This window comes from Tachypleus tridentatus, chromosome 10 (genome assembly GCF_004210375.1).
Source record: "Tachypleus tridentatus isolate NWPU-2018 chromosome 10, ASM421037v1, whole genome shotgun sequence".
Taxonomy (NCBI): Eukaryota; Metazoa; Arthropoda; class Merostomata; order Xiphosura; family Limulidae; genus Tachypleus; species Tachypleus tridentatus.
The window spans coordinates 54,485,650-54,499,979 of NC_134834.1; the positions used below are offsets into that span (position 1 = coordinate 54,485,650).

The 14,330-nt window shown below is 32.1% G+C and overlaps 1 protein-coding gene across 1 annotated transcript; it reads right to left on the minus strand.

Moving 5' to 3' along the window:
- Window positions 1–1,084: 1,084 nt before the first annotated feature.
- Window positions 1,085–9,082, minus strand: LOC143229301 (hemocyanin AA6 chain-like). Its single transcript, XM_076461436.1, has 9 exons — window positions 8,757–9,082; window positions 7,656–7,873; window positions 7,008–7,213; window positions 5,877–6,273; window positions 4,096–4,224; window positions 3,520–3,654; window positions 2,733–2,919; window positions 2,036–2,259; window positions 1,085–1,400 (listed from the first exon to the last, which is right to left on the minus strand). Exons 1-9 carry the CDS (start codon window positions 8,950–8,952, stop codon window positions 1,209–1,211), a joined length of 1,884 nt encoding a protein of 627 aa, XP_076317551.1. The 5' UTR covers window positions 8,953–9,082; the 3' UTR covers window positions 1,085–1,208.
- Window positions 9,083–14,330: the final 5,248 nt, after the last annotated feature.

Sequence of the window (14,330 nt, forward strand, 5' to 3'; positions counted from 1 at the left end):
TAAGGTGTCTAAAGAGTCAGAAAACGAACAGATTGCTCGGTGCAACATTACTGAACACAATGTCATGTTGAGAAGCATCAGTGTGAATAGCTCTTATTGCGCTTTCCAAAGACTAACTAATTGCTTCAATACACGTAACTGAGATGTTTGGCTATAATGTACAATCTTAATTGTGACGGCTTACCTTGAACAAGAAATTAAAGAAATTCTGAAGTGGCCAGAACTAAATCATAACCTAAAATAATCCAGTAGAACAACTTTGGAATCTATTTGGACATGAAACCCATCACATGACTTCAAAGTACTTGGAGTTGTACTGACTGAGGAACAAAACAAAATTACCAATACCCACATCCACCAGATGATCAAAAATATTATTCCTTGTAAGTGCAGAGACTTTATCAATATTGGTGGAGACATGCTTATGGATGCGCAATATACCTAAAGTTCAGCTCAATATTTTAATTGGTTGAATAATAATTTGTTTATAAAATCTGTCTCTTTTACATTGTTTGAAGTAATTTACCTTTTAAGTTTTAAAAATATTCCTCCTGCTAAAAGAAAGTTTCTTTAAATATATCTTGTATCTAATAGATATATAGCATTTATATTAGCTTTGTTTAATATTAACAAATACAAAATGGTAAATTCCGTCTGTTAAAGGTTTATGATTCAAAGTTAACGTTAATTGTATAAATTTGTAATTCAATGTTAATATTATCTGCATAGGTTCACAATTCACATGCTCGCCCTTTTAGCCGTGGGGGCGTTATAATGTGACGGTCAATCCCACTATTCGTTGGTAAAAGAGTAGCCCAAAAGTTGGCGGTGGGTAGTGATGACTAGCTGCCTTCTTTACACTGCTAAATTAGGGACGGCTAGCGCAGATAGCTCTCGAGTAACTTTGCGCGAAAATCAAAACAAGCCAAACCACAATTCACAATTATGAAGTGATATCATTTGTACAGATTCGGGTCTTTATGATAAATCAAAAGTGTTTAATTTATTTGTTTTCAGTTTTAATTATTTCAAGTTTTGTACAAAATATAGCTTTCTGAATTATGAAAGTGAGCAACAGATTCAATATCATTCAGAATAAACACTTTATTTTGTTTCGAATTCCAAACTGGTCATTTTTTTAGTATATTACAATTGCTTGTACGGACTGTATTTGTTTCAGATCACTAAAAAGTTACTTATTTTGGTTTTTAACCTTCGAACTTGATCTTGATATCAGTCAAGGTCATATTGGGAGTGAGGAATTCTTCAATATTGTGTGCATCGATTCGTCGATCGAAAGGAAAGCCCATATGCTTCTTATCGGGGTACTTGCTATCTTTGGCTCCACAATAACTGACAGCATCATCACACATGTGGTTCTCTTGTCCTTTTCCGCCAACCTGTTAGAAAACGAAAGAATATATAATAATATTACGTCATAGTCAATGCCCTCTCGCGGTAACCATGACAAAAAATGTCAAATTCATTCACTTGAAGCAAAAATAAATATTTTCGTATTTTCAACATTACCGTTGTTTTAAGTTAATAATAAGCGGTAAAGTAACATTCATATTTTCGTTTCAAATTGCTTTCCTTTGTACTTTTTATTTGAATTATATGTTTATTTACTTTATTTTTACAACACTTATTCTGCGATCAAAACCACTTCTCCACTTCTGTTTCCAAAAGAGATATATTGTGACACAAATAGTAAATTATTTTTAATAATGTTTTCAGTGGCCTTAATTCTGCAATATGTCCGAAGCCATACAAGTGTTTTACTAACTAATCTGTAGGGTTAGCCCACTAAGATTAAGAAGGAACTTTTTTTTAACACCTCAAATAACAACGTATCTTGGTTGTTAATATGCACTCTTTTCGTTAGGGTTTTTAACTTAAGTAACAGCTAATTTTAAGTGATTTTGTTTGAAATTTGGATGGTTTTGATGAATCTCTGAAATAGATATAATAAGTAAAGTTTCTGTTATTCATCTTGCTAGTTCCACCAAACTAAATGATTCAGGTTTTTACTTACATTGTCGTGTTCCCAGTCAGTCAGCATCACAAAGAGTTCAAACACCATTCCCTTATGGCTACCACGTGGTATCAACATGTTTTTCGGCCATCCACAGCTGCAATATTCATCAGCATTCTCACTCACTCCAACACCATCCTTTAGTTCATCAAAAGTACGTAGGGTGGAGATAGTCACACTGGAATCCACGGAATTTCGTGTGATTTCAGTTTTTCCGGCATTTACTAGAAATAAAGATGAGTGAATTTACTCGTAAAAAATATAATTTTGTAAATTAACTTCAATCAGTCTACACAGTCGTAAAACGTTGTTCAGCAATAAAATCGAAATCTGTAAAATTTAAAGACATAACCAAATCATAAGTTACTGTCAGTGACAATGACGATAATGCTTAAACATTGGAAAAAATAAGCTAATTTCACTCTTTCGTACTTTTCTGTTAAGAGTCACTAAAAGGTGACCCATATTATTTACAAACAGGGTATTCGGTTCTAATGAAAACTATATTACTTTGGCTTGTTCTTTGTTTTATTTTAGCCATTCTAAGTTAATATTCTATATATCAAACCTGTTACGTTCAACACCTGAATTATTATTTTCCAAATTACCGAATAAAAATATATGTATTTTAAAGATGTGATCTTTAGTTCTTTTATGTTTAGCTGTACTTGATTCATTCGTTCATCGGCACGCTTACATTCTTTGTGGAACTTGTCGAGTTCAATACAGTAACGTCGCTGTTCATTGGGGTGCAAAAGGTTACCCAGTTCATCATGTTTAGGAGCCAAGAAAATTCTGACAGTAGCATGCTTAGTGGAGCCGGAATTGTTCGATACGTTGATGTGATAACTAAATGGTTCGTGATCAAGATGATGGTATTTCACCTGTTGAGAATTCAAAAAAACAAATTCATAAAAATACGTTAACAGTTACCATCTTGCTACAAAGATATTTAAGCACTAAGAATACTTCCTGGTGTAAATAATTTAATACAACACGTGAACCACGTACATTAGATGTAGTTAGTCAGTTCTCTAGTACTGTTTAAACACGAAGTACTTATTTTATCTAATTATCACTAATATATTGCAAGTAGTTAGTCACAAAATATTTCCCTTAATTTACTTTATTATATTATTTACTTGAGATTTTAAGTTTCGTTGTAAGCTTTTAAAATAATTACTTTTTGCAAGAAATAAATTAAAATAAGTAAATACAATTTTTAACATTTAAATTAGAACTAAATCAGAAAACGTTTCTTATGGTATATTTTCTTTAATTCTTCATACGATTTCATGTTACTTCTAAAATGTGTCACAGAATATTACATTAATGTTTCTGTATGTGAGATAGAATAAGTACATATATTTTCCTACAATTGCTGGTCATGGATAAGTTTATAAACTACAACAGTTATCTTAGAGATAATCTCTTTTTCCCATATTCTGCAGTACTAATCTTAAAACTATTTGATAAAACATTACCTTCACAGAGTGGTCAGTACCGAAGTTGATTCCGTGGGAGAGCTCCAGTTCACTCTCAACTATGGATGTAGTTATTACATTGTTGGTCTTAGTTTTCACACTAGCACTGAGAACCTCGATTCCTGGGAATGACAGCTATTCACATAAAAGCATATTAATGAAATGTTAAAATATCAATTACATATTCAAGCTTGATGTGTACTAAAAATATAAACTTTACGACCAAAACCGTGTTGGTAGATGTTAAAATTAACTAATATTGGTAAACAAATTTTGTCAAAATATGAAATATTTGTATTGACGGTTGAGACTGTGTTGTGTGTGTATATATACCACTTAAATTTACTGCCTGCTTTAATTTATGACTTTACTGCTTCTTATAAAAAATATAATATTACCTAAGAATATTACAAAGATAGAAACATCTGATCTGTCGACTAAATTTTCATATTTTGTCCCTTTTCGTACTAGTTACATTGCTTATTTTAAATGGGCTTTTGGAAGAAGAAAATTACCGCTACATAATATTATTTAAATATACAAATATGTATGGTGAAAACTACTTATGAAACGTACCTCTTCCTTTGTGTAGGGAGACAAGGATTCTTTGTATTCCTGGAACAGGTTATCAAGAGTCCTGTGCCATCTGTAGAAAATTGGATCTCGTAGGGATGTAGAGGTGTCGCTCATTACACCTGGATTTTCCTATTAAAAATATCAGATTCTATTCAGATGCGTTTACTCAGGGTAGATGAAAAAAAAAACTTAACGCGCGAATACCAATAAATTAATAAAGTAAGTTAAGTAATGTTGGAAAGTACGATTAGCGTCTCTTGTGTTGAATTTATAATAATAATTGTTTTATGAATATTGGTTAAGTGAGTGCGAAATAACAACGATGATGCAGTTGGAGACAGATAATATGAATGTTATGATATCAATAAAAGATACTCCCTAGTTCCATAAAAGTTGTAGCCAACAAAAACAAAAATTTCATCATTGTCATATCAGTTGAAAATTAATGTCTATACAATATACTTGTTTTGGAAAGGGCAAGCTTAATATGCTACTGTGATAATCAATGTTTAACGTGTAGAAAACACAAGTGAGGCTCTGTAGACAAAAGGGATAAGTTTTGGAAAATAACATAAAACGTTAATGAGACTACCATTTGAATTGGTTGGAAAGAAGTAATGTCGTTGAGTGTACCAGTCGAAAATCACTTCTCAACAGAGGGAGCCTTAAACGTAACTATAATGTTTCACATTTTAAATTAAAAAGTAAAACAGGTTCTGGATCACTTATCCGGAAACACTTGACAGAAATTTACTTCTGACCACAGTTATATATTAATATTAGTAATGTGGCCTTCCACATGTTGCCATATATATATATATATATTTTTCAATGTATTTTAAAAACATAATTACGTTTTCCTTTAATAAAACGTTCTCTCTCTGATTTACCTTCAATTCACGATACGATGTTCACATCTGTATAGATTCAATATGTAAATATCTCTTGTACTTAATGGCTTTGGGAAATAAATAAATATTAAGTAATATGTGAAACCAGAACCATCCAAAAGTGAAAATTAACAAGTACAAAGGTCAGCGACAAAAGCCGCCCGCATGTTCCAGGCAGCAGTACACAACATGATCAAGAAGGATCTCCGTTTAAATACCAGCTACAGGGCATGAGTTTCAGTCACACACACACTCCGTTCAACCACTGCATATTTGAAACAAACAGAGAAAAAAAATGGTATTTGTGTTATTGCATATGTATGCCAGTCAAATAACTGGACGCAGTGATTATAGATTTCTGGTTGAATGTAGTGTTGAAATAGATACTGGTAAACTGTTGACCCCGTACACTAAATGGATTATAGAAAGCAAAGATGTTAAAGATGGAACATTCTGCAATGGAAATACTCTGTAGGTCTATTGTCAAGATATTCGGGCGTCAGACAGAGCATGGTCGAACAAGGCAATATTAGCTGTAACAATAGGGTGAGGCTCAAAAATCGTTTTAATATAATGAACTCAACATTTTTATTTATCGAACTGTTTAACGCCCTGGATGAATACTAATAACAAAGATATTAATTTAACAAAGTTCTGTAGCGTTGGAAAAAAAATATTTTTGGAAAGTAGTTATTATATGTATGTAACATTCGTATAATACGTGATATTGTTTAAAAGTATTAAAATTTATGAGAGAAGCTAACCTGTTGATCTAATACTATGTATCAAAATTTGTCTAAATGAATATCACACTAGCCGAACAACAACCTATTTGTAATTAACAGAGGTAAATGTGTTTTTTTTTTTTTTGGTTTATTCAGTTGTACTTACGTAAAACTTGCCCTCGGGATCATGAGCACGAGCTGTCAACACGTGGCCCCAGTTATGCAAACTGCCGTAGAAGCCCTGGTTAATGGATTCGTAACTGGACTCGACCAAGGCACCAAGGATGTCAATGCCATTCTCGTCATGAATAGCAATCTCTTTACCATCGTGGTCATGAACCATCTTCAAGTCGATGGCGTTATGGATTCTTTCCCTCCAGCGCTCCATATCTTGGATGGTGACGTCATGAAGATCATGAAGCTTCAGGCCGTCGGGCCGACTACCGTAATTCAAACCACTGATCAGGGAAGTCAAGTGAGGAGAGTATCCTTCGAGATCTTCATGAAAGTCATTGAAGGGACGCATACGGTGCATGCCGTTAGATAAACGTTCACAATCATATCTGAGAAAAAAGAAGACGAGTGTTTAGACATGAGGCATGGATTGTCTCATTCAGTTACATGTAAATATGGAATGTCTTCTCTGAAAGCCAACAAATATATCAGAACTTATAATAAGGAAATGTTTCGTTAATTACAGAAAATTTATCAAAACGATATTAAAAAAAAAGAAGAGAAGGTTCATGGCCTGATTTTGTCAAAAATATTAGTAAGTAAGCACAAAGCTACAGAATGGCTATCTGTGGCCTGCCCACCACGAGTATAGAAACCCGGTTTCTAGCTATGTGAGTCCGCAGGAATACCGCTCTACCACTGGAAGCACCAAAAACGTACGTATATTACATGTTCTACTACGTCCTGCATACAAGAGTTCATCATCAGCCTGAGACTTTTCTTATAATTTTTGTTGTTTCTTTCATATAATTTTCACATTACTGGAAATAAACTCTATGATAGATATAAATCTGTATAACCTGAAATATCAAAAATGTGCATTATTTTCGAATGTAACTTATTATTTTATAGCAAAAAAAAAAAGCTAATTATTTAGCCATCATTTTGAAACTAGTTTATTAACTGACCTATTGCCATATAGGTAATAATTAAATTTGCTATTCTAAAATTCAGAGCATGTTCTGTAATGACTGACTAAACTATATAATCAACAATATTCTTGTAATGAATAACTTACAAGCATATAAATATATTTGATAATATCATGTTAGAGTAATCTTACCGTGCACACATCTGTTGATGCATATAGTAGAAGAGTTCTCCCTTTCGGTCCTTCTCTTTGTCCATAATTTCAGGTCGCCAGGTGGCGGGATAAACAATATGCCAGTGCCAATGATGGCGATTGATGTTAACATCTTCCCTGTAGTAAGCCAATCGGTACTCGGGGTCCAAAATATTGCCAGTCTCCTCAAACTCCACAACAATATCCTGGGATAAAGTAAAAGGAATTATCACACAACCTAAATAGTAATTACAGAGGTATTACACATTCTCACGAGGTACTGAACGTGTCATCAGATGATCTAAAAATGTTTTGAATATAATTTAACCTAACCATATAAATTGAATGTGAAGACACACAAAGCTACAAATCTGTCGTTAACGTTACATAATCTAACCAGGTATTAAAATGTACTTACACTCACTGTAATATTTTATTATTGTGTGATTTCGCAGCTTATTAAGTATTTAACTACAGAACCTCATAAGGTGTAAAATATCAAGTCACCTTATCTGTGTAAGTAATATAAACTAAATTAGCTACAGTAATTTGATGTTAGTGTGGTTTTACACAGTTTAAATAAACAGTGAATTTGGTATTATAGAATAAGTATTTATAAGAGTACAGTTAGGTTTGAAACCCTTTTACCTTATCAGGATGAGCAGTAACTTCCTTATCAGCGTGTCGGATGGTTTCGGCTGGGATAAACCTGTCAGGAAACACTTCCTCTATCGGAGGGACGGTAACTCCTCTGCAATCGTCACGGTGAAGCACGGCTACTGTAGCGGCATACACAAACATACCCTCGTTGACAGTATCTCGTGCTTGTTCAAGCAGGTGGACGAGATCGTCAAAGTCTTTGGCTCCTAGAAACGAAACGAAAATACGAAATGTTCAATTTATTCTTTTAAAAGCTTGTCATTTAGTGTAAAACGAAAAATTATCTTCCCAACAACAACAATAAATGATTGAATTAATTACATAAAATATAGATCGCAAAACAAATCTGTTTGATATTTTTACAATGAATATACACATACATATATTTTGGCTTTTTCAAGTGACCAGTAGTTTTAGTGCCATATCTTTAAAATATAAGATTCTCACATTAAGCATTTTCTCAAAAATGATTTAAGATAGACTGTGTGCAACAAACACTTTAAAGCAAATCGTTTTAAAATTCAAAGGGACGAATGATTTTCTATTTAGAATCAGATTTTCGTCCCCTATCGTCCAATGACAAAATGAATTTACTTAGTGCCAAGGTTTACATTCTGATACATTCGCATACTAAATATTTTAGCTGTATTAGTGCTTTTACAGAAAAATATGTAATCCAATGTTTTAAATATAAATATACTGTTTGCTTTTGTATTCCAGTCATCTGTAACATTCTTCTCGAACTTTCGACTTGATATTTATGAAACGAAATTGAAATTTCCTCTAAGTATTCGTTTTAACACAAATGAATCATACTCGGATAATATAATTTGCAATTTAAAATGCGTCAAAGTTGTTTACGTTAATTCTTGTTTAAAAAATACCAACGAAATCGTAAAGTATTGGTTAGCCTGACTGTAATGATAAAACATTAATGGTTGGTTTGATTACAGTGATAAAGTGTAAATAAAAGAAACGAAACTACACATTACTCACACAGTAATTATGTTAGCCTTGAATATTATTTGAATAAGCATAACCCTCGTAATAACATAAAAAGAAAGGACTAAAGACATACACACTACTTACTATAGAGAATTTCGTACAGGTGTGTGGCTTCTTCTAGATGCTTGGCGTGAAAGAGAGAAAAAAGTGTGCCCCTGGGTAGGTGACCAACTTCTTTAAGGCGATCATCTCTCTGGCTCACAGGCAGCCGATCCCTTGACAAGCTGGTCAAGTGTTTGAAAAGAGGAAGGAGGCGACTCTGCTTTTCCTTGACTGTCATCGTTGGTTGGCTATAGAGAGAGACTGGATTTTCTGAACTCAATCCGAACTGTACCCTGTCACGATTTCAGTGGCTTTTATACTGGCATTAGCTTTTAATAAGGCCCTCGTTCTTGGAAGTATTTACGATGAAACTACCTTAACCAGCAGGAACACGGTAAAAATATCATCACAACGCCGGAAGGGAGCGGCTCTCTTCGCTAAATGTGATTTAGAAACCGGATGGCTAGCCACTCATACGAAAGTTGTTCAGAAATACGATATCAGTACACAAAACTATGGAATACAAACTGAACATTCGTTTTGATTTATTTAAATCACAGATGAATGAGTTTACATAATTCACACTAATTATAATTATAATATTATATTATATTATATTATATTATATTATATTATATTATATTATATTATATTATATTATATTATATTATATTATATTATATTATATATATTATTATAATATAACTTTTATATTATAATTATAATAATTCACAGTAATTCATTATTTCTAACGGATTATAATTTTTATTTTGTAAGAGCTTTTCTCTACTCTCAGTGATGTCGAGAAACCCACTTGTTGAGAAATTTATATGCAAAAACGGCTCGTTTGGGTTGAGAAAATATTTTACATAGAAGAGCGAACAACGTTTCGACCTTCTTCGAATTTACGAAACGTTGTTCGCTCTTCTATGTAAAATATTTTCTCAACCCAAACGAGCCGTTTTTGCATATAAATTTTCTCTACTCTATATGTAGATTTATTTGATGTCGGATGTTGAGATAGTAAAATACACAATATACTTTATACAAAAGAGGCTCCCAGTGGCACAGTGGTATGTCTGCAGACTTACATACTAAAAATCGGGTTTCGATACCCGTGGTGAGCAGTGCACAGACACCCCATTATGTAACTTTGTGCTTAATTCTAAACAAACAATATACAAATGAAGACAAACGCTTTATCATATTGATAAAAGTTTAGAAATTTTTCGAATAAAATGTTTAAATTTAGCAAGCGCAATAATATTGGAAGACAGGGTGTTCTAGAACCTGATACAAATGCTAAGATATCTACCTTGTACGTACAGGTTGTTCCAGAATTTGATACAAGTACTAAGATATCTATCTTGTAAGTATAGAGTTTTATAAAACCTAATACAAATGCTAAGTACAAGGTTTTTTCTATAAAGTTTTAACCTTCAGTTTCATAAGTGCCTTACTGCGAACACTGACATTGAACCTATCCCATATCTTTAAGATGTGTATCATCTGACTATGTTTGTTTTATATGTGTTTTAATATACTTTCATAAAAAATGTTCCATGTAAATTAACATTTCAATGTAAATGCGATAGTCACAGCTCTTTATCGATTTAAAGGGATTGAAGTTAAGATTTGGTTTTATTCTGCTTATATTCATAAGGACAGAGCTATTGTAAGTGATGATGTATATCTTTACCTTTATGATTCCAATTTTCAGTGATATGTTGTGGACAGAAGAGCATACAGTTGCTAAGTTTAGGTAAACATACTTCAAACATTAAATAGATGGTCAATGACTTTCGACACAATACATGATTTTGAGTTTTTCGCGTCGAGTTAATAACCATTGTGATCATACGTGTTTTACAATTAACACTAACTAAATTATATGTCTGACATGAGTTGTATCAAAAATTAAATTAATGCTATAAAGTTTAGGTCAAATTCACGTATAAAATCGAAGTCTTTGTGTATTTATATATAATAGAAAGACTACAAACACTTTATTACTGATACTTTTAAGTGTTTTATCTAATTTTTAGATCAGTTCATTTCACTTCTATGTCAATTTAACTTTATTATAGAAATTTTCACTACCCATTAAATTATTGAGTTTACATTATATACCACAGATACTACTCGATTTCTCCCTTACAAACAAGGCAAACGAGTTCGCGGTAATGGTGTTGTTGACCAGTTAATTTCCGACTAGTCTATCACTTCAAAATTAGTGACAGTTATGCGTTGCAAGCGCATGACTATCTTTTCTTAAAGATCCCAAAAACAGACAAATAGATTCCCTTATAGATAGGCCGAATGTCATCTAGTTGTTAGTTTGCTTAACTGTTGCTACAAGATTTTGTTCCAGATATTTCAGTTGTGGGTGTAATATAAAAGTGACAGTCAAATCCCATTATTCGTTAAGAGCAGATCCGAAGATGGCGATGGGTCTTGCTTGTTCTTGTTTATTGCATGGAATGAAATAAAACTATAGTATCAAATAAAACTGCTTTGAATTTTGTTTGAATTTCGCGCAAAGCTACTCAAGGGCTATCTGTCCCTAACTTAGCAGTGTAAAACTAGAGGGAAGCAGCTAGTCACCACCACACACCGCCAACTCTTGGGGTACTCTTTTAGCAACGAATAAGAGGATTGACCGTAAGATTATAACGCCCCCACGGCTGAAAGGGCGAGCATATTTAGTGTGACTGGGATTCGAACCCGCGCCCCTAAGATTACAAGTCGAGTACTTTAACCACCTGGCTTTGCCAGATATTTTTCTTAAAAGAAAAACATTATTATTCTTATTGGTACGTTGAGTTTGTTTTTAGGTTGTGTCACTACCATTTTATATTTCACTTCCAATACGCTGATATGTCTTTGAGTTTTGAAACACGGTTATTCACTGATAAAACAAGTTATTATCGCAGATAATGGTAATCAAGTTGAAGAGATGTCATTCGTTAAAATTGCTTACAACTGTTGGTAAGAAAGCCAAAATAATGCAATACGTAAGTTCCATTATTTAAAATACAATAAAAAATGACTAGTAAATTTGAAAAAAGAAACAAAGTTAAATAAAACTTGAAGGTATAATTAATAGAAACAAACAACGAAGAGAAGTAGGTAAAATGCTTTATAAACTCTTTCTAAATTGGTTTGTTTTACAACGTTTCGGATCACTTCAGGTAAAGAACGAAATACAACTATGGTGGGAAGAACAGCTGGAATTCGAATATGACACGAAACACGCAAGCGCGGAGCGAGACAAGTCGGTAATACGTCACAAAAGATATATGAAACATCGTTAGAGAAGTACAAAGCAAAAAGTATAATATATATATATACACACACACACACCTCTTTTTATACATTTATATTGTCTATTATTCATATTAAAATATCACGAGCTATATTGTATTTATTAAGAAACTACCGAATGTATCTGGCTTCGCTCGATTTATTAGGTTGATTTATTCCAGATAACTATATGATAGTGTGTATTCCTAACCCATTTTAGCATAAAAGTATAACTAATATACGTTTGTTACTTCTTTAGGAGATGTGACCTGTTTAAAAATAAAGGTAATCAACCCCCTTACTTTTACTCCGATTTTAAAATCAAATAATGAAAACAAATATTTCAAAACATAGCTGTGTAATTAACGGATATTCTGAATTTGAAAACAAATATGTTTTTTCAATTTTGTACTTTATTCATCTCATTTTATACTTTCACAACGTGCACTCTCAACAACAATAGTAGGTTATACTTTTATCGCTAAGCAACACAATATAAAAGCCATTTTTAAAACATATTGTTACCAAAACGCACTGCCTTTCTATACGTTAGAAATTACTATATAAACTACGAATTTTTTGTTGCTATATTGCCTTATTAAAATATGCGCTCACACGTGCGTGTCTGCTCGTCGATTTGTCAGTATTATATTATATATTAAGTTTTAGACAGTAATTAAGTTTCGCCAACGCACTAATTAAAATAACTAAAACAGTAGAAAGACTTAAAGTTATACTGTTAAAATAATGGGTAAGTTTTATTACATATACTCTTAAATTATAGTAACTTTCTTTTTCATAATATATCAATTTTTGTAAATTTTAGTCCAAATATATCTTTAATTTTCGATCAGTCATAGAGTACTCGTTTCCAATTGACAAAAAGCTAAAGTACTTTAGTTGCTATGACATCAATGCATGACCGTGAGACAGATACACTCTGTGCTGTATACTTTATAGTATCAAATAGCAAGGTGAAGGCATAATGTTTATTGTAATCTGTTTTGATAGTTTCTTCAAAAATGGTTTTTGTTCAATGAAAATTTAACATATTCGCTATTGTAGATAGACTATCAAAACAATTAAATTTTATTATTAAAACTGGCCATAATAATATTTCATTATTGGCGCATCTTTTGTGTTTCTGCAGCTGTAATGAGCCATACTGCTTTGACGGCAAATTACACCGAGTAAATATATATGTCGAAAATAAACTTGTAATTGTTCTTTCACCCACTTAAAACTATGATTCAGAGTTGAAAATTTGGTTTAAATTTATACGTAACAATTTTTTCAGTTAAAAATTTTGATTTTAGGTTTATTTCAACGTGCTCCCTGAAAATATTAGATAATAGCAAATTTCTTGAGGCTTTCTAAGCGTAATAAAATATCCATAGTCCTCAAGAATAAAATTCGAAAAGAAATTTCAATAAAAAAGCGGTAACTTCAATGCAAGAGTAGTTTATCGATTTTAACCAGTCTCTGTTTCTCAACCTTATTCGTTATGGTTTGAGTTTGAGAAGTCATATGCTAGTGAGGTACACAAGTAATAAAACATAATTAATTATAATATTTATGGGCTTTTTTTATTACAAAGACTACATTTTAAATTTTTAGTAAAATCTGTAATATAATAACTAATTGCACTATTAATATGACATTATTAATACTGGGATTTTGAATAAAGAATATTTCAAGCATGAGAATAGGTATAATACGAATGTTTTGTGTCAAGTATAATTAAATATAATAACGTTTTCTTTTTTCTTCATATATTTAAGCCAGTGTTGCTCACAGTTTAAAGATCGACACAAATTGATATGTGAACTTGATGACATGTTGATAGAAGAAACTATTTGTTGTAAATAACTTCCAACATTATACAGTTCTATAATATGCTTTTTAAAACCAAGCTTTATCATTTCATACTTCGTCTAGATTATGAAGTTGTCATCCAACAGGAAAAAAATGTTTTTCGTGGAATATGAGTATCACCTTACATTCGACTGTGATCGATCATAATATATGAAGGGCATAAAACTGTCGAAAATAAATATTAAACTATATTTCTATAAATTAACAAAAACAATTTTAATGTGGTAAAAGTTATTTTTATTGTTCATTTACGGCAAGGATGTATATTCATGTTGTTGTTTTTCACAATGGATGATGTAGTGCTCCATTTTCTGATTAAGAGTGATTTCTTTAGCTTAAAGATATTCTTATATTCTAAAGTGTAACTCTTCACTGGAATGGAGAAAAACGCGGATCAAACTGGACAAATTCACATCACTCCAGTTTAAACAGAGATTG

Coding starts and splice junctions, on each gene's coding strand:
- LOC143229301 (XM_076461436.1), bottom strand. CDS start 8,952: ATGACAGTCAAGGAAAAGCAGAGTCGCCTCCTTCCTCTTTTCAAACAC. Junction 7,874..8,756: donor CCTGTACGAAATTCTCTATA/GTAAGTAGTGTG, acceptor TTTCGTTTCTAG/GAGCCAAAGACTTTGACGAT. Junction 6,274..7,007: donor CATCAACAGATGTGTGCACG/GTAAGATTACTC, acceptor CTTTTTTCTCAG/ATATGATTGTGAACGTTTAT.